At 50.8% G+C, this 24272-nt stretch overlaps 10 protein-coding genes across 10 annotated transcripts; 4 read left to right on the top strand and 6 right to left on the bottom strand.

Moving 5' to 3' along the window:
- Positions 1 to 112: 112 nt before the first annotated feature.
- N7508_008020 (putative RNA binding protein Jsn1) lies at positions 113 to 3630 on the top strand (the record flags this gene model as incomplete). The annotated part of the gene is made up of 2 exons (XM_058466084.1): positions 113 to 309; positions 360 to 3630. The coding sequence occupies 2 exons, from the start codon at positions 113 to 115 to the stop codon at positions 3628 to 3630; spliced, it is 3468 nt and encodes a 1155-aa protein (XP_058317412.1).
- Positions 3631 to 4420: 790 nt separating this feature from the next.
- On the bottom strand, positions 4421 to 5756 carry N7508_008021 (Nif3-like dinuclear metal center hexameric protein; the record flags this gene model as incomplete). Its single annotated transcript, XM_058466085.1, has 4 exons — positions 4421 to 5286; positions 5343 to 5468; positions 5534 to 5577; positions 5647 to 5756. 4 exons carry the CDS (start codon positions 5754 to 5756, stop codon positions 4421 to 4423), a joined length of 1146 nt encoding a protein of 381 aa, XP_058317413.1.
- A 185-nt stretch (positions 5757 to 5941) lies between these two features.
- N7508_008022 (BolA family protein) lies at positions 5942 to 6470 on the top strand (the record flags this gene model as incomplete). The annotated part of the gene is made up of 2 exons (XM_058466086.1): positions 5942 to 6194; positions 6298 to 6470. 2 exons carry the CDS (start codon positions 5942 to 5944, stop codon positions 6468 to 6470), a joined length of 426 nt encoding a protein of 141 aa, XP_058317414.1.
- A 368-nt stretch (positions 6471 to 6838) lies between these two features.
- Positions 6839 to 7623, bottom strand: N7508_008023 (peroxiredoxin family protein; the record flags this gene model as incomplete). The annotated part of the gene is made up of 5 exons (XM_058466087.1): positions 6839 to 6867; positions 6923 to 7088; positions 7153 to 7198; positions 7255 to 7354; positions 7416 to 7623. The coding sequence occupies 5 exons, from the start codon at positions 7621 to 7623 to the stop codon at positions 6839 to 6841; spliced, it is 549 nt and encodes a 182-aa protein (XP_058317415.1).
- A 1322-nt stretch (positions 7624 to 8945) lies between these two features.
- skn7 (uncharacterized protein) lies at positions 8946 to 11140 on the top strand (the record flags this gene model as incomplete). Its single annotated transcript, XM_058466088.1, has 6 exons — positions 8946 to 9053; positions 9102 to 9118; positions 9178 to 9250; positions 9311 to 9454; positions 9503 to 10384; positions 10439 to 11140. The coding sequence occupies exons 1-6, from the start codon at positions 9000 to 9002 to the stop codon at positions 11138 to 11140; spliced, it is 1872 nt and encodes a 623-aa protein (XP_058317416.1). The 5' UTR covers positions 8946 to 8999.
- A 1167-nt stretch (positions 11141 to 12307) lies between these two features.
- Positions 12308 to 13550, bottom strand: N7508_008025 (uncharacterized protein; the record flags this gene model as incomplete). Its single annotated transcript, XM_058466089.1, has 2 exons — positions 12308 to 12915; positions 13187 to 13550. 2 exons carry the CDS (start codon positions 13548 to 13550, stop codon positions 12308 to 12310), a joined length of 972 nt encoding a protein of 323 aa, XP_058317417.1.
- Positions 13551 to 13912: 362 nt separating this feature from the next.
- N7508_008026 (uncharacterized protein) lies at positions 13913 to 14260 on the bottom strand (the record flags this gene model as incomplete). The annotated part of the gene is made up of 1 exon (XM_058466090.1): positions 13913 to 14260. The coding sequence occupies one exon, from the start codon at positions 14258 to 14260 to the stop codon at positions 13913 to 13915; it is 348 nt and encodes a 115-aa protein (XP_058317418.1).
- A 1119-nt stretch (positions 14261 to 15379) lies between these two features.
- Positions 15380 to 17691, top strand: N7508_008027 (translation initiation factor eIF2B catalytic subunit epsilon; the record flags this gene model as incomplete). The annotated part of the gene is made up of 4 exons (XM_058466091.1): positions 15380 to 15457; positions 15543 to 15599; positions 15656 to 15780; positions 15834 to 17691. 4 exons carry the CDS (start codon positions 15380 to 15382, stop codon positions 17689 to 17691), a joined length of 2118 nt encoding a protein of 705 aa, XP_058317419.1.
- Positions 17692 to 18354: 663 nt separating this feature from the next.
- On the bottom strand, positions 18355 to 20338 carry N7508_008028 (epsin; the record flags this gene model as incomplete). Its single annotated transcript, XM_058466092.1, has 4 exons — positions 18355 to 19697; positions 19749 to 19969; positions 20023 to 20092; positions 20266 to 20338. 4 exons carry the CDS (start codon positions 20336 to 20338, stop codon positions 18355 to 18357), a joined length of 1707 nt encoding a protein of 568 aa, XP_058317420.1.
- A 2073-nt stretch (positions 20339 to 22411) lies between these two features.
- Positions 22412 to 22738, bottom strand: N7508_008029 (uncharacterized protein; the record flags this gene model as incomplete). The annotated part of the gene is made up of 1 exon (XM_058466093.1): positions 22412 to 22738. One exon carries the CDS (start codon positions 22736 to 22738, stop codon positions 22412 to 22414), a length of 327 nt encoding a protein of 108 aa, XP_058317421.1.
- Between the last annotated feature and the right edge of the window lie 1534 nt (positions 22739 to 24272).

Consider the following 24272-nt stretch of genomic DNA (forward strand, 5'->3'; position numbering starts at 1 on the left):
TACCTTGCTGGTCCAAATTGGCACACGGTCTTTGATTCGGAAAGACTTGGGCACTGCCCACCTGAAGGCAGAAAGATTATTCATAATGTTACCGGTGTCGCGATCTGAACAAATGAGTTTCAACTACATCCCAACCACCCAGCCTATGTCGGGTACATCGACGGGGCGCAGCTCCCCGAGTGACCTGTCTGGCTCTGGATCTGGGGGCGGAAGAACACCATTCGGACCTGCTCCGGGATCCATTGGTAGTTCGAGGCCGGGGGCTGGATCCCCTTCACACGACTTGGGAGCGCGTTTGTATTCAAAGCGGTAAGTTGATTTCGGTGGAAACGAACGGGACTTGACTGACTCTCCGGCAGAGCTCGCGAAATTCAAGCACAAGAGGGTGTTTCTCCTAGCATTTGGGGACCTCCCACCAGCGGCCATTCAACCCCGCTTCGCGAAAATATTCCCGAATCGCCCAGCCAGGATAGCTTCCCCGATCTGATGCCTCCCACCAGTAGCTCGATGAACAGCCCCGGACGCCGCGCTCGCGCTGGAACCGTGCCTTCTCGTTTCCCCCCAATGGGCACTCTCAACGAAATGGATCTCCAGCAGCCTTTGCTCTCGCAGACTTCACGACCAACACCCTCGACTAGTCCTTTCAGGCCACCTGTCTCGGGAATGGATACTGGCTCCAAGGTTGCGAGCACTGCGGCTGGCCGTGAACCGGCCATGTTATCACGCCTTCGAGCTGGCTCGATGCCGCAGAGAAGCAGCCTCTTGGGAGGCGGTGGACCTTTTGGCCCATCCTTGTTTTCAACCAACTGGTCGACGGGACGCGAGCGAGCCACCACTTTGACGAGTATTCGATCTTCGGAAGGACCAACTTCGCCCAGTCATTCCTCATTCTCCAGGGACGGACTCGCAGATACCGATGTTAAGACGCTGGATTATCTTGGACTCGCTGAGACTCCTCAGCAGGCTAGAGCTTCTCTTGCGCGCCCCTCGATGGAATCTTTGATGCAGCAGCAGCAACAGCAGGCCTCTGCGCTCCCGCCACTCCTGGCTGAGTTGGCAATGATGAAGAACAACAATCGGTTCCGGTCTTACTCCGTCAACGCCAAGGAGAAATACGCTGATGACGAGGATCTCGAATATGAAAGCCGTTATTCTCAACTTCCCTCCGGTACTCTGACTCCGTCTGCTGCTGCAACCGCCGCTCAACTTGCTGCCACCCAGGCCCAGATTCACCAGCACAACCTTGCCGTTCAGGCTTTTGCCAACCATGCATCTGTGAGCAGACCCCGTGCTCGGACTGCCGGTATCTTGGAGGCTCCTTCCCAGCGAAACAACATCCGCAACTATCTCGCAACTCCCTCCCGCCTCGACAACAGCTTCAGTGCTGCTGATCTTGGAATCCCCGAGAATGGTGAATACGATGACCTCTCTGAGGCTGTTCAACTGATGGGACTCGGTGGTCCAGCCCACTCCATGGGTGTTCGACATGGTGAGATCACGGATGAGAACAACCAGGATGGACCTACTCGGGCTCTGTGGATTGGTAGCATTCCCGTTTCTACGACTGTTACATCCCTGGAAGCGATATTTGGACTTTACGGCAAGATTGAATCGACTCGTGTGCTTACTCACAAGAACTGTGGCTTCGTCAACTTTGACCGTCTCGATAGTGCAGTTCAAGCCAAGTCGTTGCTCAACGGCAAGGAGATTTTCCCAGGTGCTGGACCCGTTCGAATTGGTTACGCCAAGGTCCCTGGTGCTTCGGCCACTGGTACCCCTGGTGCAAACGGCATTCAGTCCTCCCCGACCCCTGATCCCAACTTCCGCTCAAACCTCGCATCCGCAGATGGAACGGATCGGGCAGACACCGCCAACAGTGTTCCCCAACTCCCCGCCCTAGCTGATCTCCTCCCCGAGATGGTGCAAATCGTGCAAGAATTTGGCGCTGGTGAGGAGGATTCTGCGAATATCACTGCCAGCATCCAGACTTCTATCGCCTTCCAAGACTTTGAAGATGAGATCCCCTCGATCCCAGAGCCTAGCCAGTCCCGGATGTTTGATGCACCCCGCCTTCGTGACATTAGAAAGCGAATTGACAATGGTGCTTGCTCTATTCAAGAGATTGAAGAGACTGCCGAAGCTATGCTCCCTGAGATTGCCGAACTTGCCTCTGACTACCTCGGCAACACTGTTGTCCAGAAGCTGTTCGAATTCTGCTCTGAGATTACCAAAGAGCAGATGTTGGCCCACATTGCTCCTCATCTTGCTGAAATTGGTGTTCACAAAAACGGTACATGGGCTGCGCAGAAGATTATCGATGTGGCCAAGACCCCTGCGCAGATGCAGTTGATCGTTGATGCCCTCCGCCCCTACACTGTTCCCCTCTTCTTGGACCAATACGGAAACTATGTCTTGCAATGCTGCCTCCGATTTGGCAGCCCCTTCAACAGCTTCATCTTTGAATCTATGTTGAGCCGTATGTGGGAAGTTGCTCAAGGCCGATTTGGTGCCCGTGCCATGCGGGCTTGTTTGGAAAGCCACCACGCTACCAAGGATCAGCAACGAATGCTTGCGTCTGCTATCGCTCTTCACAGTGTACAGCTAGCTACCAATGCCAACGGAGCTCTCCTCCTCACCTGGTTCCTCGATACATGTACATTCCCCCGCCGCCGAACTGTCCTGGCTCCCAGACTTGTGCCCCACCTTGTTCACCTCTGCACTCACAAGGTTGCCTACTTGACCGTTCTCAAGGTAATCAACCAACGCAATGAGCCAGAGGCCCGTGACATTGTTCTCAAGGCCCTTTTCTTCAGCCCCGGTGATGAAATTTTGGAAAAGATTCTGAGCGACCAGACCTCTGGTGCAACTCTCATTTTCAAGGTCCTGACTACTCCCTTCTTTGATGAGTCGATGCGATCCGAAGTCGTCAAGAACGTGTCCAAGGTTCTCACAAAGCTCAAGGCTTCCCCAAGCCAGGGCTACAAGCGTCTCATGGACGAGGTGGGTCTCTCTTCTCGTGGCAGCGGCCGTGAGAACCACCATGGACGAGAGCACGGAGCTGGCCACGCCACTCCCGAGAAATCGCAACGTCAATCCTCCCGACAGGGAAGCACAGCCGGCTACCCAGCCCAACCTCCCATGGAACGACAGTACAACGGACAGTTTGCTCCCAATATCGATTCCCGTCCCATGACCGCCGACCAGGCTAACCCTCCCATGGACCACTACGCAAGCAATGGACTCGGCAACCACCTAAGCGGTTTCCCCCACCCCAACCAAGACCCTGTGAACCACCAGTACCAGCAGCTGCAATACCAAGCCTTCATCAACGCCCAGGCCCAAGCCCGTGGCCTTCCTCCCACCTACCCCGGCACTCCAGGCGGCGCCTATGGATATCCCGGCTCACCAGCCATGGACAACCTGCGCTCACTGCCCCAGCAGGCGGTCCCACTGTCCGCCCCGGGCCAGATGCTGAGCCAGTCAAACTACCCGCAGTTCAGCCCCGGTCCTAACCCTCCCCAGATGTATGCGCAGTTCCCCCCGCAATACTATGCCCAGGCCCAACCCGTGCAGGGCCAGCCGGGCGGAGCCCGACGTGGACGGATGAGTTCTTTTTCGGATCGTCCGTGATCCGATATCCTGTAAAGGGGAATTCCACCTAGCTAACATCCATCTGCCTGCCGCTAGCGATAGCGTTGATCTTGATCTTTGATTCATTATTCGGTTTCGGTATGCTGTTTAATCAGATCTTCCACCTACATGTACAAACCTTCTTGATCATTTCTTCTCTTTTACTTTATCTCTTTACTGTTTACTTTTTTGATCATCTTTCTCGTTTATTCTACAGTCCTTGCTTGTGTCTATCTAGCTATCTCCTTGTTTGTGAATCCACAATCTCGCCCTTTGTCCTTTTCTCTATCTCCCCATCGGACGCTGGTTCGCCGATTGGGATCGTGAGAATCGGTACATGGGCGATTTTGAGGATCTACCTTAGGAGAGGCTGGATTCTTGGGGTCCTTGGGCATTCACGGGGATCATCTTTTTCTCTGGGGTGGTAAAAAAAGTCTTTATTGATTGGGAGACGCCCTGTTTGTGTTTTCTCTTGGTTTTGTATCTTTCAGCGGTTCTTTTCTTTTTTATCTTTTGGATGACCATGTATCTTTGTGATCTAACGATGGGCTCTTCTTTTCTTGAGATCTGTTGGTTTAAGATCTTGGTGTTGGCTGAAGATTAGCAATCCATTTAATGAATTCTTTTGTTTCTTGTAGATGTAGATCGGAAAATACGCAGCTGGTTCTTTCTTATATTTGTCCTTGGAATGGTAAAGATTGGCTAGTACGGCAAATATCTTTTCTATTCCAATAACCATATTCTTTATATGGACTCTCATCAACGCCTATGTATCAACACCCAGAAATCCCTAATTCCCACGCCAGATCATAATCCCATAAGGATCCCGATCAGCAACACTAACAAGAACCTCCACCTTCCCCTGGCCAGCATAAAGCTCCTTCACAACAGCGGAAACCCCCTCCTTAGCCTTCTCATCCCTAGAAGCCTCGTCGAAACAAGCATGCCACCTCTGATCAAGATCTTGAAGCAACTTAGGCTGCATAACAGAACGCAGATATCCCCGCTCGGAATTCGTGTGCGAAAGCGAAATAACAATCGACCCACGCTCTGTAGCGGCCAACGCTTCATGGTGGCTCATCTCACCGGTCAAGAGGAGGTCGGGGATTGGTCCACTGCCCTTAAGGAGAACGCCTGACCCGGAACCGGGACACATGCCTACTGTCTTGATCTGTATATCGTCTACTGAACGGCCTTGGGGCAGAGCGATGGGGATTCCACCCGGTAGACCGATACCACGGGCGACGTTATCGATTAGAGTGGTTAGGGGTTGGGCTTCGTTGAATGTTACTAGACGGCCCGCACCGGCTGATTCGAACCCCTCTGGGATCGAGGCTGGTGGTGAGGGGTGGATTGTGCTGCGGGTGTGTGGTGGTCCTTGGGGTGAAGCTTGGACGCTTGGGATGGGGGCTTCTGGGAATGAAGGTGCGGTGTACAGGCTTGATCTGCAGTTGTTGATGACAGCCTGTGTTGTGGAATTGGGCTTGAAGCTGCCTGTTACCACGTCGCAGAGCCAGTCTGCCATTCCGTCTGGGACGGTGTCCACTGCTGTGTGTGGGGAGTAGACGCTGATTCCATGCTGAGCTAGGCGGAGGAGGGATCTTTGCTGGGTGTCGGCCGAGGTGAGGGATTTGAGGCCGCGGAAGATGATTGGGTCTGTTGGGTGTGTTAATCGATGGCGATGATCTCCAACGGCGGACGGTGCAACGTACGGTATGCCACGACGACTGAGCATTGCTTGCCAATGGCTTCATCTGCAACAGCTGTTGTGAGATCGATTGCTAGGAGGACTGAGTTTTTCTGTTTGCGGGATTGGTCGAAGGGAGCTTCGAGCAGTACTGCAGTTGAACAGGGGTTAGCACAGTGTAAACATAGGACGGGGGTCCGAATAGAACAAGCTTACGTCCAGTATTATCAAAGCTCTTGTCAGCCAATGCCTCCGGGTACCTGCACACAAGGTCAACGCAAGCTCAATATAATGCGGGGAGCTCTCAAACGAAGCGGGGGAGAACAAACAGCTTCCTCATGGAGGCCACCAGTGTCTGGGTGAAATAAGAAGTATGACTAGACATCGAGAGGATAGACATCTTAGAAGCGCGCCTAACAGCAGTGCCAAAGAAATTCATCAAGCAAAGAAAACAAGCGCCAGTGTGCTCTCAAGTCAAGAAAAGAGCCCGATAAAAGACGCCACACACGTGCCACACTAGCCACAGTCAGCGGGAGCCTCTGAATTTGTAATAAATGCCAAACTCATACATCGAGTTAACCTCGGGCCTGTCTCTCACTCAATTACCCCTTCTCACCAACCTTGATGTTCTCCCGCTCCTCCTTAACCGCACTGAGCAGAAGCTGCCGCTATCTCCGCTCTCCGTCCACTTTCAGCCCCAGCCGCGCGACGTCGCTTTCCCTTCCCTACACATCCACCCAACGGGCCTCGTTCTCCCTATCCGCGCGCTACGCTTTCGACGCCATGGCTGATACGTCTGGGATTACGGCCGACTCGCTGAAGAATAAGCTTATTGAGACGCTTCAGGCGCAGCACGTTGAGGTTGAAGATTTGTCTGGTATGGCGTCATAATCTGGAGAAACCGAACTGTTTCATTTCCAGTTACAGTCTCCATTGGAGTTATTTGATGTTTGCTAACCTTTGATTGTTGTTTGTTATAGGCGGCTGCGGACAGGCTTTCCAGGCTGTCATCGTCTCCCCCCAGTTCGAGAGCAAGACTATGCTTGCGCGACACCGTCTCGTTAACGCTGCGCTTAAGGAGGAGATTGCTGCTATCCATGCTTGGACTCCTAAGTGCTATACCCCCGAGCAGTGGCAGGCTCTTGCGCAGTAAATTTGGGAAATGCTGCTAGAGATGCAATTGGACGAACCATGAACACTTTTCGTCTCCCAGGGTCCCCGCTAGAGAGGGATAAAGATATTGAATTGGACCGGACTGATAGTGGGAGCTGTTTGGTCGGCCATTCTAATTGTCCACTCCATTGATCCAGCTACGTCCTTGGTTAGTGGTCACTGGCATCGGGTTATCGGGCGTTGGCCGGGTTGGAATGGATGGTATTTTTTTGTACATTAATCGTTCCTGTGCTACGAGTACAGTGGATGGAACCAATTTTATGCCGTGGGCAATCATGTCTTATTTTTCTAACCTAGCTCACAGTATGTGCAAGGGTTGTAAAGGGATGCCTATGCAGACTAGTCAATTTAACCGAGAACCTTCTCGGCGGTGGAAACTTGAGGATGTTAGTGTAGCTCGATATACAGGTACTTTTTGAAGTAGACACATACCGTTCACACCAGTGTTGTCAGGCTCAACAAAGGCCTCCTTAACCTTGCCGTTCTCAACGAGAAGAGCGTAGCGCTTGCTACGGTCGTTACCGAAGATGGCGGCGCTGTCGAAGCTGAGGTCCAGAGCTTCGGTGAACTTGCCGGAGGGGTCACCCAGGAAGCGGACCTATATGAAGTATGTGAGCATAATCTACCACAGCCTTGAAGTCAATGGACCGAGAGAAACATACACCGCTCTTACCCTCGGGATCGAGGGAATCAGCCCAAGCCTTGGTCCTGTATAATCAACGTCAACAAATGCCAAAATTCAAGTGTAACTCGACAGGTCTTACACGAAGGGGTCATTGACGGAGATGACGAAAGCCTGACCAGCTTCCTTGAGCTTGGGGTGGTTCATGAAGCCAGGGACGTGGGTGCTAGAGCAAGCAGGGCCTAAAAAAGTCAGTTTTACACGTCTTTTGCGAGGTTGTTTCGCGAGCTTGACTTCACGTACTGAAGGCAGCGGGAGTTCCGATGATAACACCCTTGTTCTTGATCTCCTTGGCCAAATTGATCTTGTTGCCGGGGGAGTTCTCGACTAGGCAGTCGAGGTTGGGGATAGCATCGCCCTTTTGCACGAATGCGGGCGCTGTGCTGTGGAAGAGGGAGGCTTGCGCGCGAACGCGGGGCACATTGGTTGCGAGGCGGCGGGCGGCGAACATGATGGATATCAATTGGGATGGATTGAGACAAGGTTAAGTCTGGGAGGAGAGGAGAAGAGAGGAGTGGAGAGTATGCATGCGGGAGCTTGGACGAATTTCGTCATTTGGATCTGCATAGACTTGCCCTCTACAGTAAATCCCGTTTATAACGAACAAAAAGTTGCACGAAATTTTTATCATTTTAACTGGTATTCGCTGTAGGCGAGTGATAACTAGTTGTTCGCGCCCATTGATTCATACCTCCTTCGTCAGTCTCTATAAGCGCTACGTAAAAGTCGTTATATCCGACTCGTTCTAACTAGGTGGTCTCTGTAGAGATTGCTTATATAAGGAAACAATCTTACAAGACAAGAACGACAGCTCAGGGATTCGACCTAGGCCCCTAGGGTATCTTACAGTCTGGCGCCTTAACCAGGGATAACCAAGCATGCAAGAGGAACAAATTATATAGCATAATCGTTATAGACAATAGCCTCACGTCACCAAGCTTTCAACATCTTACAACTGCTTTTCTGCTCCATTGACGGGTGTTGTCCTTGTGCTTATACTTTGTGTTGATTGTTATTGACTATTCGGACCCCTCCGGTTATACCACCCTGCTTGGTGTCGACAGTGCGACCTACGGAGGCTATCCCGCAGGTACCGCGAGCATATAATAACCGTTACTAAGAACAGGGAGAACAAGGCTTCTTCGAATCGGATGATACCCAGTCATATCCTATTCCTCCATGACGCAGTGGATCCTTGGCCTGTTGCACAGTAGGATTTCCCCCTATTGAGGATGCAGTCAAGTTGCTAAGGTGGAGATAGGAGGTGTGTTGTCAGTGCCACACCTATGAGATGTCTTAGTCACTATTAGGTGTACCGTATCATCGGTTGGAACATAAGGCAACATAAAAGTGGGTAACGAGTTCATTACATATTAAACATATTAAAAGATCAAAGACAACCTTGGGACAAGTTCAACGTGTTGAGGTGGAGACTTATTAATCGCTCTTGGCATCACATATTTCATCTCATGAGGGCATGGTCCTCTGCGCACCGACTGAGAGAAAGAGAGAAAACCCGGGGTGAGATATTAGTAGTTGTAAAGGGTGACATGCCAGATATTTGCCCCTCGTTAGTCCCATGGAAAAAAAACCAACTCCTTGCATGTCCTAAAATATCCCAAAAATATGAAGAAATAAAAAGGGAATAAAGAATCAAGTCCATCTGTACCAGGCAGTACCTCCACAGTAACTTTGGTACTTGGCTCTACCGCCAAACTCCCCCATTCCAATTTTTCCCTTCTTCCACCCTCTCACCCATCTTCACTTCTTTATATTTACTTCTTCGAGGGGACCAGACCAGTCTGTCCGGTCGCGACCCGTCTAGCCATGGAGGGCCAGACCTCTTCCAATCCCGCCCCCGCTGGGAACTCCAGCGACTTTGTACGTGAATCCCCCCCCCCATGACAGGGTATCGGCTAACATGACCAGGTACGCAAATTGTACAAGTGAGTCTTGGGAGTTTTGGATCTCGCTTTTTGCCCCTATATACTGATGTTTGCTATAGAATGCTGGAGGACCCGACCTACGCGTCGATTGTACGCTGGGGCGACGAAGGAGATAGCTTCGTGGTCTTGGAGGTAATGCGCCCGTGGCATGTGAGAATCCTTGTGTCTTGGCTAACCCGACCTCTCCGATAGTGCGAGAAATTCACCAAGACCATCCTACCGAAACATTTCAAGCACAGCAACTTTGCCAGTTTTGTACGCCAGCTGAACAAGTACGACTTCCACAAAGTTCGCCAAAACAACGAGGAAAATGGCCAGTCGCCATATGGGCAGAATGTAAGCTCCCCATGCCAAGGTTGAAGGAACCCCTCTCACACAGAACAGGCGTGGGAATTCAAGCACCCAGAATTCCGGGCGAACAGCAAAGAGTCCCTGGACAACATTCGCCGAAAAGCACCGGCCCCGCGGAAGCAAACCCAGAACAACGACGATTCGGTGCCCACCCAACAGATCGACCTCCTTAACCAGCAGATCGTGGCCCAACAGCAACAAATCCAGCACCTATCCGATCGCTATGCTCAACTTACAGTCGATCATCAACTTATGCTACAGGAGGTGATGCGGGTACAAAAAACGGTTCTGAATCACGAAAATGTCATCCACCAGGTGATGGCCCACCTGCTCACGGTGGATCGCCAGCGCCGGGACAGCAAGGCTGTGTCTTTCCAAGCAGGAGCAACCATGAGTCCTTCTCAAGTCGGAGCCGTGGACGATGAGCCGTCCTCACCCCTTCAGAACGCCTCAAAGCTGTTGAGCGACATGAACGCCGAAATGCAGTTCAACATGAGTGGCGTCGACTCGATGAACGAGCCCCCCAAAGCCGGAGTCGTTTCAACGCCTACAATGGATCCAAACTCGCGAAACGGCCCTATTCGTCCAGCAACTACTGCGCCTGCTAATCAAGCACTTGTTTATCCCAAAATGGCCGGCGACCTGGAGCAAGTGGTTTACCCGGTCGGCGCCACCAACGGCATCGATCCCATGTACAGCGAGCACATCAACAATGTTCCCTACCCGATGCCGGCTAAGCAGGAGATTGACACTTCGGATGCTCGTCGGCAGTTTGCTGATAATCGCAAGAAAAGCACAAATGTTGACCCTGGTTGGGTGCGCAGTCCGCAGATCCTTCTGGTTGAGGATGATTCTACTTGCCGGCAAATTGGTGGCAAATTCCTTTATTCTTTCAATTGTGTCATTGATAGCGCGGTATGAATTCTTTGTCCGAGAGGCGAGGAGGCGAGTTTGCTAATCAGTCGATAGTTTGATGGTCTGGAAGCTGTCAACAAAATCCAGGGCGGCTCGAAGTACGATCTTATTCTGATGGATATTATTATGCCTAACTTGGACGGTGTCTCGGCATGCCACCTTATCCGCCAATTTGATCGCACTCCTATCATTGCTATGACCTCCAACATCCGAAGTGACGACATTCAGCTCTACTTCCAACATGGTATGGACGACGTTCTCCCGAAACCATTCACCCGCAAGAGTCTCCTTGAAATGCTGGAAAGACACCTGGACCATCTCAAGACATCACCACGCGGTCCCATGGAACAAGTACCACCATCAGCCGCCGCAGTAACCATGGCCGCAGCCCAAAACTCGGCCACTCAATCAATCAAGGAAGACAGCTCCCCTGGCCAATCGCCTGCAGGCTCCATGAGCAACTGGCAATCCCCCGGTCAATTCCAAAATATGCAAGCCGTCCCGCAAAACATGCCCGCAGTGCAGGGCGCATACGTCGCAGCACCCCAAGCTGCATACACCGTCGACCAAAACGGAATCCAATACCCAGCAGCCCCAGTCGCCGTGCCTACAGCGGGCGCCCCCTCCCGCCCCCCTCATCGCCGCCAAATCTCAGACATGTCCAGCGCAACAGAAAACCCCAACATGCCTAAACGCCAACGGATGTACCCACAACCTCAACCCATGCTTGCCGTGCAAGCAGGTCGCCCTGGCTGATTTAATCCAATTCTACGACAAATTGATTTATCTACCTCATCTCCCCTTTCTCTTACTCCATTCTTTCCATCTCTCCCCATCTCTCTCCCTTCCGCCTGTCTATCTCTCACGATTCCCACTTGTCTATAACGAGGTTTCCAAATCGTACATTGGCCGCTTGTAGCGGATTTTGTCTTTGTCTTCCCACCCCCTTTTACAGGTTACGGCGTTGGTGGCTTTGTTTTGCTGGTTCTGGGGTGGCGTGCGAATTGCGAATTTCGAACTTCCAATTGCGGACTTTGAGTCTTGCGTCTGCTATATCCACCGTGGGGGGTTCTATACATTCACCCCCTATGAGATTGTTTTCGCCCGGTATATATTTACGAACATATTTTTCTCACTTGATTGTATCCAGACATGCGTGTTACATTACGTGTAGACATTGGCGTAGGGAGGGTAGATAATCGGAATTAAGACATTGGCAATCCTGATCCCTGGATAGTATGAGACATGACACGCCATACTTGAAAACAAGAATACATGAACCTGGAACTGATAAGGGTCTTTCGTATGCATACACATCATCGACCCAATATTTTATTTCAATTCATCTTTGGTGTTACGCGTACACGAGCCAAGTCATAATTTTTCACCTGAGCCTCCCGAGATCCCCCCGAGAACCAAACAACAGTTAAGCATTTGATCTCTAAATCTCCAGAATGGATCGGCGTAAACAATGGAGTCTAGACCCGTCGAGATTCTATTAGGTCCTGGAGGTCCAGGAGGGCCTGGACCACGCGGAGAGATCTGGACCTGGACCTGGACCTGTGGCTGGTGGGAAGGGGAGTTTGGTCTGGTTGTGGCGTTTTAGAGTTATTTTTGGTTATATTAAGTTAGGGTTGCGGTATAAGTTGTGTAGTGAATCGACGTGGTGACTGAGTAGGTGAATGGTGTTACACTAGCACTACCTATTAACTATTGAGTCCAGATTCACTATAAATCTTGCGGGTATCTATTCCAACATACACTGTATACACTGCTCCCCTCTTTTATGTCTTCTCTTTCGTTCCTTTCACTTCCCGCTTAGTTCACCCCCGAGTGAATGAAATACCTTTCCTTGATCCATCACTCACCCCTAGCATCCCCATCCTCACTCCTCACCCCTCATACAACGGCTCCCCCATAAACCTAAACCCCCTTTGCCCCAGTCATCCCCTTGATATCCCCCACCAGATCATCACCATAAGTGAACAAAGCAATACCAGAGTATTGCAGCATCCCAGTAACCATACCAGCAACACCACCATCCCAGTCATGGACTAGAGACCCCGTACTACCGGGCATAGTGAACGGGTGATCGAACCGGGATAAGAGAGTATGCTCACATGACCATTTGTCTTGGGCCAGTACCATCCAACCATCCTTATCCTCTTTTCCAACTGCCACAGGCATAGAAACCACATACGTCCGTAGACCACTGTACACACCCCCAGCTGGACCAACAGACCCATTGATCCACAACTGCGTAGGCTGTGCATCCTCTGCCCCTTCAGTATTGAAGTCATGCTGGTTGTTATCATGTCCCTTGGGATCCAGACGCTCGGGTATGATATCGAGGAGTGCCCAGTCCATCTTGACGCTGAAAGTGTGTTTGGTGTGTTCACCAGCCTTGACGAAGAATCGGTCTCCGGAACAAGCAGCCACATGGCCGAGATGAACATTTATTTCGGCAATTTCCTCACTTGCTGCCTTCAACGAGGCGATTTCTTGGACCAGGTTCTCGTACTTGTTTTGCTCTGCTTCTGGTTAGTCTTGGAGCGTTCCGGCTTTCTTGTGCTTTTGGCTGGACTGGAAATTTGATAGGTGCTAGGTGACTTTGATGCGTTTCTAGTTTGTGGTTTAATTGGTCGGTTAGTTCGTGGAATAGTGGTTGTTGGACTTGGATTGTGTCTGACTTTCGTTGGCGTGAAAAATGGCGTAGGCCTTCTTTGTCCATTTTGGTGGGGCTTTCTGTATTGGAAGCGTGTTAGCTGTGGTACCGTTTTGGATTGGATGGGGTGGACTTACTTGTAGTGGTATCCTTATCATCACGAACGAAGTGGAAGCAGGTCAGTCCGAGAATGATCGGGTCCCGTTTATTGCCGTCGAATTCGAGCTCGACGAAACCTCCCAGCTTGCCAGAGCTGGTGTTGGACTTGGCTGATCCGAAGGTTGCTCCGACTCGGGCTATTCCTTCCAGCAGGCTGCGATCAAAGCCTGGGATGACTGATTTGGACTTTGTTACCAGCTCGTCTCGCAAGATCGGAACGGCCACTGGGGGTAATTTGTAGTGAATCAGGGCAGTGGCGATGATATCACGCATGTCTCTGAAGTCAAGCTTGCTCTTCATGTTAACTGTGACAAGGACCGTTGGGTCGGGTTTGTCTGCCATGGGAGGTTGGGCGTTCATGCATCCGATTGTGAGCACGTCGGTGAGATCAATGTGTTTTGTGATTGCTGCAAGAACGTTTTACCAACGTCGGAGTGAGGGCACTTCTCCAATTGGTGAGAACTTGTAGGGCTTGTAAATGCGCGGGTCTGCGATCTCCACGCAGACTTCTGGCAGGCCATTGTCGGTTAGCCAGTGGTATATTTCCAAACAGGCATCGAGCCACATGTATAGAATGCAATTTTGAGGCTCTGCATGGATGAAGATTGTAGTGTGCGGTTTGGGTTCGGGGTTGACTAGTGAAGTAGCCCGGAGGATGTGCAGCATGAGGTTCGTCACTCCGACACTAGCCAGGATATCGGAGTCTACTTTGTGAAAACCCGGTCTTTCTCTTTCTGGGGGTAGAGCTTGTGTCGTCTTGTCAGTTTCTCGATGATGATGGGTAGAGAGCACATGTATGGACCGCCGACTCTGTAGTCTTCGGTGATGAAGCCCTCGTTGTGCCATTCGATTGGGATATCTGCACTGCTGCCTCTGGAGCTGCGGAGGGGACTGGTGAGAGATCGAAGTGGAGGGACGTATCCCATTTCGCGGTTGGAACCTCGTGCACTGGGAGCTCTTGGCGGGATACCTGTGTGCACTGATGGGTCAGGGTTGGGGGTTGGTGTAGGGCTAGGTGTAATAGGCCCAGCGTTAGAGTTAGAAGAAGACATGGTGGTCATGGGGTTTGGTAGATCTTCATAGCCAGGAGGTTAGTCTGAGACGGTCTGAGAAGAGAGGACTGGAGACCAATGACGACTTACAAGCAATGGGTCACTCTGTTCTGTATTCTTGGGTGTTGCTCTTTGGCTCTCTGTTGTGATAGAACTAGAGAATGTCCGATGAAACCACATGAGGTCAAAAAAGTCAGGTAATGTCCGATGAGCCCGAAGGAGCTGCAATGGAACACGTTGAGCCATGGAAAACAAGCAGAGTCACGAGAAGCGGGCTGGAGTGTAAAACAGAACGATAGGACCAAAGCAGTGGCCCTTCTAGAAAGATATAAGGTAGAAGGAACAAAGGGAAGGAGAAGAAGAAGAAGAGGAAAAAAAGAAGAAATAAGAAAGGCAATAGATGTATTCTGCCTGTTGTTATGATCACTTTAGCAAGATGGTATCAACTGAGCCTTATTTGTTGTGCCCTCACCTAAACCAGGTACAAGCGTATAGATATGAGGCTAAGACACGTCTATCATCTAGCAAAGCCACATTGTACGTGAGGATCGCAGAAATAATCTCTTGTTCACACAACCGCGTCAGGGTCTTGACATTATGTTCGGTCTGAAGGGCTCTTCCCAATTCCGTTTCAGAAAATTCATGATTCCGTTCGGTGAATAAACTAACCTCATTATCTGCTATATGCGTAAAGGAAATGTTAGAATTCAACCTTGACGTGATATTGAAGGTTTGATATGAAGCATGTGGTGTAGACGATATTGACACCTGAGATTGGTGCCTTGTGATGCCTTGCAGCCTGAGGCATAAGTTTGTCGAGTTTGGCAACAATGCAGACAAAGCAAACAGGTGGGCGGGATGACTCCGATGCTTTTTTGTGCCCTTCCTTTGATAGATCAGTGCATCTTTTTGTCTGTATTTATAGCTGCTTCGCAAGCACGTCTTTTGTCTCCTCAGACAGCGCGCAACTTTTTGATTTCGCTCCAGCTTGGTTCCTGAGCGTTGATCCTGCGAGGTATGTTAGCCCTGTTCGTTTATTGTTGAGCTCATCGAGGGGCCAGCGATTGAGGCAGCGATTGTATGTGAATATTCTACTGACCGTCTGTTTATATTCTAGCCATGGCTCCTAGCAAGAAAGGAGCGCAAAAGCCCAAGGCGAATGCGGCGGAGGACGTGGAAGAGACCTTCCAGGCCGTGGTATGTCGAGCGAATTTATGCGGCGTTTGCGCTGAACCCACTATACCGGTATCGCGACAGAAATACTCATTTTTGACGTTGTTAGGTCCTCGCCGACACTTTCGAGACGAGATTTGAGCCCTTCACCCGCGAAAAGCCCAGGGTATGTACCCAAACCGCTCTGAATACAAAAGCCGGGAATAACGAGCCAATTACTAGTGTCTTCTGCCACTCGCCAACACACCTCTTATCGAATACACTCTTGAGTTCCTGGCCAATGCAGGCGTGGAGGAGGTTTTCCTTTACGGTGGAGCGCATTCGGACCAGCTCGAGAAATACATCAAGTACGGCGAGACTTACACTGCATCTCGTATGCACAGCTAACTTATGTTGTTAGTGCCTCAAAATGGAGAGCCCTCTCTTCCCCCTTCAAGCACCTGAGCTTCCTCAAATCCACATCCACGTCCGTTGGTGATGTGATGCGTGATTTGGACGGCAAGCACCTGATCACCGGAGACTTCATCGTTGTGAGCGGCGATGTAATCAGCAACTTGCCTATCGAAGGTGCGCTCGCTGCCCACAGGACCCGCCGGGAAACGGACAAGAACGCAATCATGACCATGGTTCTAAGAGAAGCCGGCCGCAACCACCGCACAAAGTCCACCTCAACTTCGCCCGTGTTTGTCATCGACCCTACCAAGAACCGGTGCGTTCACTACGAGGAGATCGACCGCAGCCCTGACTGCACTGAGCAAGCCCGGATAAGCATTGAGACCGAGACCATTTTGGAGTTCCCCGAGCTAGATATCCGTCAGGATTTGATCGATTGCAGCATCGATATCTGCACACCGGATGTGCTGAGCTTGTGGTCTGATAGTTTCGATTACCAGACTCCCCGGAAACAGTTCTTGTACGGTGTTTTGAAGGATTACGAGCTGAACGGCAAGACCCTTCACACATATATCATCAATGATAACTATGCTGCGCGCGTGCGCAACCTCAAGGCTTATGATGCTATCAGCAAGGATATCATCTCTCGCTGGGCTTACCCCTTGTGCCCTGATACCAACTTGCTTCCTGGTCACACTTACAACCTCCGCAAGGGCAGCCTGTACCAAGAACAGGGTGTGACACTTGCGCGGTCTTGTGTTATCGGCCGCCGCACTGTCATCGGCCAGGGAACCAGCATCGGAGACCGGACCACCGTTCACAGCACCACTCTCGGCCGTAACTGCAAGATCGGCCGCAATGTCAAGCTGGATGGGGCATACATCTGGGACAACGTCGTCATCGGTGACAACACCGATGTACGTGGTGCCATCATCGCCGACGGCGTCGTCATTGGCAAGAACTGCAACATTGCAACCGGCGCGCTCATTTCCTTCGGCGTAAAGATTGCAGACGGCATTTCAGTAGAGAGCGGCAAGCGTATCACAAAAACACGCATGGACGGCAGCAGAGCCAAAAGCGATCCCTCAGTCGTCGGCGAAGAAGGTGAAGGCTACGAATTTATCCATGGCGAAGAAGATGACAGCGACGACGATGACGAAGACGACGAGAGCATCGCCTCTTCAGGACTCATCTACCGCATGCCCGGTCTTTCCCTCTCCTCTGCCTCAATCTCAACCCTATCCTCAGAACTATCACAAGGATCCTGGCCACACTCCGGCCGCAGCAGTTTCTCCACAGATCACGAAGAACAAGACAACTTCCACCATGACGCCTCGGCTAGCGTATTCGATAGTCTGCGCGAAGGTGTTTCCGCCGACGTTGTCCAGCTCGAGCTTGTCAGTCTGCGCATGACAGCCAACGCATCAGACAACCAAGTCCGTCGCGCTATCGTTTCCTCATTCATGAAGCATATCCAACAGTTGATGGAAGCGGGCAAGGGTGCCGGCCAGGCTGTTAGCGAGGTCTTCTCGAAATACAAGGAGGTTGTTGAACGGACGCTATTCGATCGGCAGAAGGAGCAGAAGAAGGATCAGGTTGATTTATTGCTTGTGCTTCAGCAGGACCTCGTTCATCGCTCCAAGGGTGATACTGTTTTGCTGTTTACTGCTAAGAGTCTTTATGAGCTCGAGCTTGTTGATGAGGAGGCTTATGATCAGTGGTGGAATGATGAGCGGTCTAGTGCTACTGAGGAAATGAGGACGGTTCGTGGTCAGGCTCAACAGTTTGTTGATTGGTTGGCTGAGGCTGAGGAGGAGAGCAGTGAGGAAGAGGATAGTGACGAGGAGGAGAGTGATGATGAGTAGATACCATACATTATGTTCAACCAAAACTAGGATTTTCTTTTTCAATCTTTTCAATCTTACGCGTGGGCATTCATCTATTGGAATGTAGCAGACATTTACTTGCAGAAGATCTGGAGCAAAACAGGTTTTCTACACGAGCGCCAATGCTTACAGTCAGACTGGAACAAGATATAGTGGCTCAAGTACGATGAATCACAGTTCGACTAAACCGACAGACAACTATGCAGCAAGAGGGAATATAGGGAAATAAAAAGATCTCAGGAAACTGATTTGAAATGAGAAGGATATCCTAATGGCAAAGGAAACAGAAAACAAAAGAAAGAGTCTCGAGGGAGGTACAAGACAATGAAGTGATAAAACGTCCCAATTAGAACATCAGAGGGAGAGCGAGGAAAGCCTTGGTGTCTGGAAAGCCTTCACTTTACGGTGCAGCTCGCGCATTTCGTAGATGTAGGAAGATGGTGGTGAGTTTTGTTCTTGAGACAATAGGGAGAGAAACGAAGAAAGATAATAATGAGACCGGGATAACTCAACCAGAAACCAAGCCCCCGAATGACAGAGCGAGAAAACAGAAAGAGAGAAAACAAAGAGATAGATGGTATCCGCATGTGAGGCCTTCGCGAAGTCAAGGATGAATCAAGAGATAGTCTCACGGTGGCTTCATTACAAGTCAATCAAGCTACCTCCACGCTGTTGCTGTTGCTGACCGCCCCAGGGGTTGTTGGCAGGTGGCTGCTGCTGGGCGAAGCCGGTCTGCTGGGGCATGCCTGTGAATTGCTGACCGAAGAATGGGTTGTTTCCGGTAGGCGTGGCGTGTAGTCGGTCCAGACCCTGGCCGGCAGAGTTGACGAATGTGCCAGGGGCTGTGTGCTGCGCGGGTATGCGGAGGTCTCCTACGTTTCCGAAGGTGTCCTGGCCGTCGCCTGATCCGAGAAGTGCGTTCAGACGGGCATGGTGAGGATCTTGTGACATGGGTGGAGTGCTCTTGGGTGGCTGTGGGGCTTGGAAACTGGCAATTGGGTTGGGCTGAGAAGGTTGGTTGAACGGCTTGTTCATACCGAACTGGTTCGAGTTTCCTTGGTTGAACTGGTTCGTTGCGCGGTCCTCCGCCAAGGAGTTCAGAGTTGGAGGTCCAGTTGGCGCGGGATTGTTAAATTGTGTCTGAGTACGCTGGGCGAAGGGGTTGTTTGATCCGGTCTGCATAGGCTTCAAAGCATCGGCTTGTTGCTGTTGTTGGTTGCCAGCCCACGGATTGTTACTTCCGGCTGACGGGTAGTTCTCCTGGGGCTGCTGTTGCTGTTGAGATTGCTGCGCGAAGACATCACCGCCGCCGTAAGGGTTGTTGGGGTTGAATGCGGTTTGCTGAGGTTGAATAGTGGCTTGCGGTTGCAAGAAGTTATTCTGCCCCTGCCCGTAAGGGTTCTGATCAAAGGCCGAGGGCTGCTGGTAGCCATTGGCGTAGGGGTTGTTCATGCCGGTAGGTTGGTTCTGGAATCCTGTTGGCTGGGCATATTGGTTGTTCAAGAAGCCGGTCGTCATAGGTTGCTGCACATTGATGGGGTTTCCGAACCAATCCACAGCTCCCTGTTGCTGGTAGCCCTGGTTATACCCGGTTGGCTGGACTTGAGCTGGAGTGTCGTCGAACAATGAGTGCGCGTTGCTCTCCTCCAGCTCACGTTTGCGGAGGTCTTCTTCTTCCCTGCTGAGCTTGATAGCCTTGGCCAGGTCCTCATCCTCTGCGCCTGCCATGGTTTCCTTAGCCCGTCGCCTGCGCTCTTCCTCGGCTTCATTCTTGCTGGCTTCAATCGCCAAACGGTACTCGGCATCGTCCTCATCGTCCGGGTTGCGTCGGCGTCGTTCCCGGCGTTGGGGTTCGGCCCCGGAGTTTCCATAGCCTTCATCAAGTCCACTGACACGGGTCTTCCAGAGCTTTCGGTCCGATCGTTCGCTGCGCAGTCGGTCTTCGTCCAGTACCAAGGCGGTCAATTCCTTTGCTGCCACTCGGACTATATCCACTTGTCAGTGTCGCCTATTTCCCAATCGGAAAGGCAACCTACCGTTCTGACCAACATCCCTTCCTTCCTCGTCGACGTATTGGAACTCGCGCAGAGTCTTGATAATATAGACGTTTTTCCGCGCCCATGTCACCACCAACTCCGAGCCTTCGTGCAGACAGTAGTCCAGGACCTTGAGTGACTTCAGCACGTGTCGCCAGTTTTTGCCCTTATCGTTCAGTCGCTTGTCCAGCATGTCCATGATTTCGTAGAATTCGTTCGGACTATACGAATGACGTTAGTGGTATACACACAATTGGGCGCAGGTCGGTCTTACCTCCCGAAAGTCATGGCGGCAATTTCGGACATGTCGGTGCCCGTAGGGCCCCAGGGGTCATTACTAGTGGCTGCAAGATATGAAAGTCAGTGTCTTGGTCTTATTGCATGCGGGGCGAATAGAGGGGCGCATTGCAGCAATCCCGGTCAAACAGGGAGACAGGCCGCGGATACAGCCATTCTGCTAATGCGCCCGGACTCGGCTATCAACCAAGCTATCCAAGGAGAATGAGACCACTCGTACCATTTCGGACCTTGACCTGCACTGAGGAGTACCCCTTTGTCACGTTCTTAACACTGCGCACGACTTTGGACATGGTGTCGGTTATGCGGTCGCAGGAAACGGGGGATGGACGGAATGGATCGTAATCGCAGGGTAGAAGTCGATTGTCCGATACGAAGGATTATAGCAGAAGAGTTCAACTGCCAAGCACACGGCCTCTCTTTCTCCGAATCGCGGCCCAAGACGGTGGTCAGGCGCGGTCTCTCCTGCAGCTCCCGTTCCGAACAGGGGGGTGATAAAATGACTATAGAGAAAGTCAACTCTGAGCCTTTCTGGAGAGCGAAGTTAAGGAAGATGGAGGGTGAAAGTGTGAGAAGGAGAGGGGACTGTGGCTGCAACGGGGGGAGAGGCTTGGCAATGACGAAGCCAGATGTACCGGCTACCGTTCCAACTATGCTTAGCTACGATCTACACGCGCTCTCGTTTAGCTCTGGAGAGCAGAAAACAGATTTCAATGAGCATGTCATTTTGATTCACATTTATCACTAATATTGAGCAGGAACTCACGGTTGAAAGGGTATTAAATTGGACCACCAGAGACCGTCTTAAGTAGCCTGTACTTCCACCAGCTAGTGTCAAGGCATACACGGGTACCTCGTGGCCGGAGATCCGGACAGCCACGTCCCTTGCCTCAGTTGTGATAAGTTCAATTCAAGAGCTTTTCTTCGCCAGAAGAAAAATCGACCAAAGAAGCCAAATCCCGATCTGCAGGGTTCAGTGAAGACCCTCGGAACAGTTCCAGACCCTGAAACGGGTTAAAGCATACGTTGAACACCGCCACATGTGGCGATGGTGTCGGGCCGCGTAAGAGCCTTGGTCATGGGCGTCAGGCAACAGGCAATCGGGTTCCAAGACGCTAGAATGTAATGAGAGTTATACAGCCAATTGAGACCAGAGAAAGTATTAAGTACGAATTGCGGGAAAGTAGAGACACGGCACGCAGTTACGTCATACGCCGACACAATCAGATTGTTGAACTATAAACTATCCATGGATATTTGCTCCATATCGCAAGACTTTTCACTGGAACTTATCGGGGTTATAGTAGATCGCCATTGATCTATATTCTTGAGGCAATTGTCATGGTCCCGTTTTATGGACATCTGACAGCATTCCTTTACAGCACTCCAACACAGGTAGTTACAAGTATACAACCTTGAAGTCCCACACTCCATCTTCAATGCAATTGGTCACTAGTATAGCTAGACCAGTAAATCCCATCCCGGCGGGACATCCAGTTGCAGACCTGGAGTCACAACCGAATATAGATTGAGATGACATGAGCTATCCCCAGGGAATTAACGCAATGATAGAAAGCAGTTGGTGGAAGCCAAGTTACTGTCCAGGTATCCATTATTCGAGTAGAGTGGGCCGTTGCATTGTTGCACTGGAGCTTGATATTCCTAGTTTTAGCTCCTAGGTGCAGCTTGACAGACATGGAATCTATTGCTTGTCAAATTCAACCCCGGAAACCAACCAAGTCGGTCTATTGAACTACGGATTGGTCATGATATATGAGCACAGACGCCCGGGGTAATTAATTCGTCAGAGCTGAGACCAATGTGAAACCGAGGCTGACAATGTGTTCTGGGGAAAGTGGTGGCGCTTTAAGCCCAGTCATTCTTGACAACACAAATCAACAGCTTGGACGAAGCGCTATCGGAGGCAGGTTCCTGGGCTAATCAATCTAGCTAAGTGATCTCGAGAATTACATAGTTCACTGCCAGGGTATGTGCTTAAAATATATGCAGCCAAGCACCATGCCGTAGTATGAACGACAATGCGTCATTAAGATGATTTAGCTCTGCAGAGGCGCCTTCTAGTGCTGATGTGGCTACCCGATACCCCACATTCTGGGGTTTGTACAGTGCTTACCGCCATATTGCTTTTGCTTCAGCGTAGAGACCAGTATGGGTGCCGACCCTAAGCTTCCTTCAAACTCGTATAATTCAGGTAAAGACGACGGTGAAGATGAGATGCAAAGCTGTTTTATGATGCGCAATATCCCGAAAATCACAAGAAGCCAAGCTACAAACACCCACAAAAATTATTATGCCAGAACAAAAGAAAGAAAACAGGCTTCAAGTGCCGCTGCCATCACTGAAAATCACTGCGCCCGCCAACCACCCTCCCCAGAGAAATACCCATAATCACCAGAATGCGGCACATTTGCCGTGATTCGAACCCCATTCGACCAGGTGATCTCCATAGTAGACCCGCTGATAATCGCGGTAAAAGGCTCACGCACACGGAGGGAATGTCGGATGCTTTCGACCTCCCTCCAAGGAATATTCACAACAGCCGGAGCATGTTGGAAGGTCGCGGCTGTTTTTGAACGCGGGTTCTCGAAAACCCATTGCTCGCCCTCGATCTTGAATACGCCGGCCAGGGAGTGGTCGTCTTGGTACGTCATGGACCCAAGCCACTGAGGCATGACTAGCTAGATGGTTAGAGGGATATGGCTCTATCTAGACGAAGGGCGAGGGTGAAATTCTTACTGTGCTTGATGTGATCGAAATTTAGGAAGGATATGAGGCTGTGGAGAGAGATTAACTGTGGAGAAGTTTGTTCCCCCTGAGAAGGTTATATGTGTTCTACGGAGCGTAGAAGGATACGATGGAAGGTGAAATGGGCCGAGCGACCGTGCTAACAATGCATGGTTTTTGTAATCTGTGCAGCTGAGGCACCCAGTGAAAAAGTAACAAGCCGTTCTGATCTTCCAATAGTTTCACACCGCTCCTTTTCGGGGTGGGCGTCTCTGGACTTGTAGGGGCCCACGGGCTGAATCTTTACGGGAGAAAAGGAAGCGCTAACAGTGGCTCTAACACCCCAAGCATACCGGCAACTCATGCGAACTCAAGTCGGCGAACAGAAAGAGGAGACTTGGAAGATCGGAAATCGTAGGGATCGTCACATATTCACCCGATCAAGTGGGGGGATGGTGGGTAAACTACGGAGACTGCATGTATGTACCGCCATTTCAGCCAATAGTTCGTTGCAGGTGCTGTTTTACTTTGTCCACCAAACACCGATTAACTTGCAGCAAATTATTAAATAACCGCTTCTTAACTGGAAGCTAGGCTAAGACATCGATGTTTCCCTCCGACAAAAACTACAATGGATTCTTATATTGCTTCGTGGAATCTCCCTTCAGTCCCGGCACTGTGAGCTTCGAGCTCCGACATGACGATCATAGCTCTCCACTCCGCGCGTCAAGTGCTTGCGCCCTTTTACTTGCAAATCCAAAATGAAACTGGAAACAAGAAAACCAACGATCTGCACTCGGACCGCTCATACTAGGTCTAGGCTGTCGCTCAAAAGAGTTCTTAGATCTTCCGCTCCTGGAACGATATCACCTTAGGAGACATAATTTTGTTTCGGGCTAATAGTAAACACGAAACCCACTGCGAAGAATGACTGTGAAGCGTGGGCAGCCCGGCTGAGTATTAATACTGGCTAGTGCGTGGACTAAAGCACACATTTGCTCGAGGATATTGCTAACTCCATGGAGAAATATCGATTGATTCTTAACCGCCACTACGGCCTGGTAGAGCTACTACACGCCCCGACACGTCACCCAGCTGATCTGATTGATCGCGTTTACTGAATGTGAATGCAGATAAGTCTATCCATTTCCTGGTACTGTTGTCCCAGCTGGAGAAGAGTGGACACCCACTCGTCGGTGGGATCGAGGAGTCGGGCTAGTGAAACAGATACACCCTTACTGGCAAATCGGAAACGACGGATATGCGGGATTTTGAGCAATCTGTCGCCGATATATCTAAGCTTTGCATGTTCCGGAAGGTGTCTATGCCAGAGATGACAATATCTCTCAGGATGGGAGTGTTCCTGATATATTCGAAGAGAGATTCCCTTTTTTTTTGATAATGGGCAAGAAGCGCTGTTTCTTGACGAACTCGGTTTTTTTTTGTGAAGGAGTAGGAACGAGAACAGAAGCGACAGTAGAT

The sequence above is a fragment of the Penicillium antarcticum genome, assembly GCF_028974205.1.
Source record: "Penicillium antarcticum strain IBT 31339 chromosome Unknown utg000008l_segment0_segment0, whole genome shotgun sequence".
Lineage (NCBI taxonomy): Eukaryota > Fungi > Ascomycota > Eurotiomycetes > Eurotiales > Aspergillaceae > Penicillium > Penicillium antarcticum.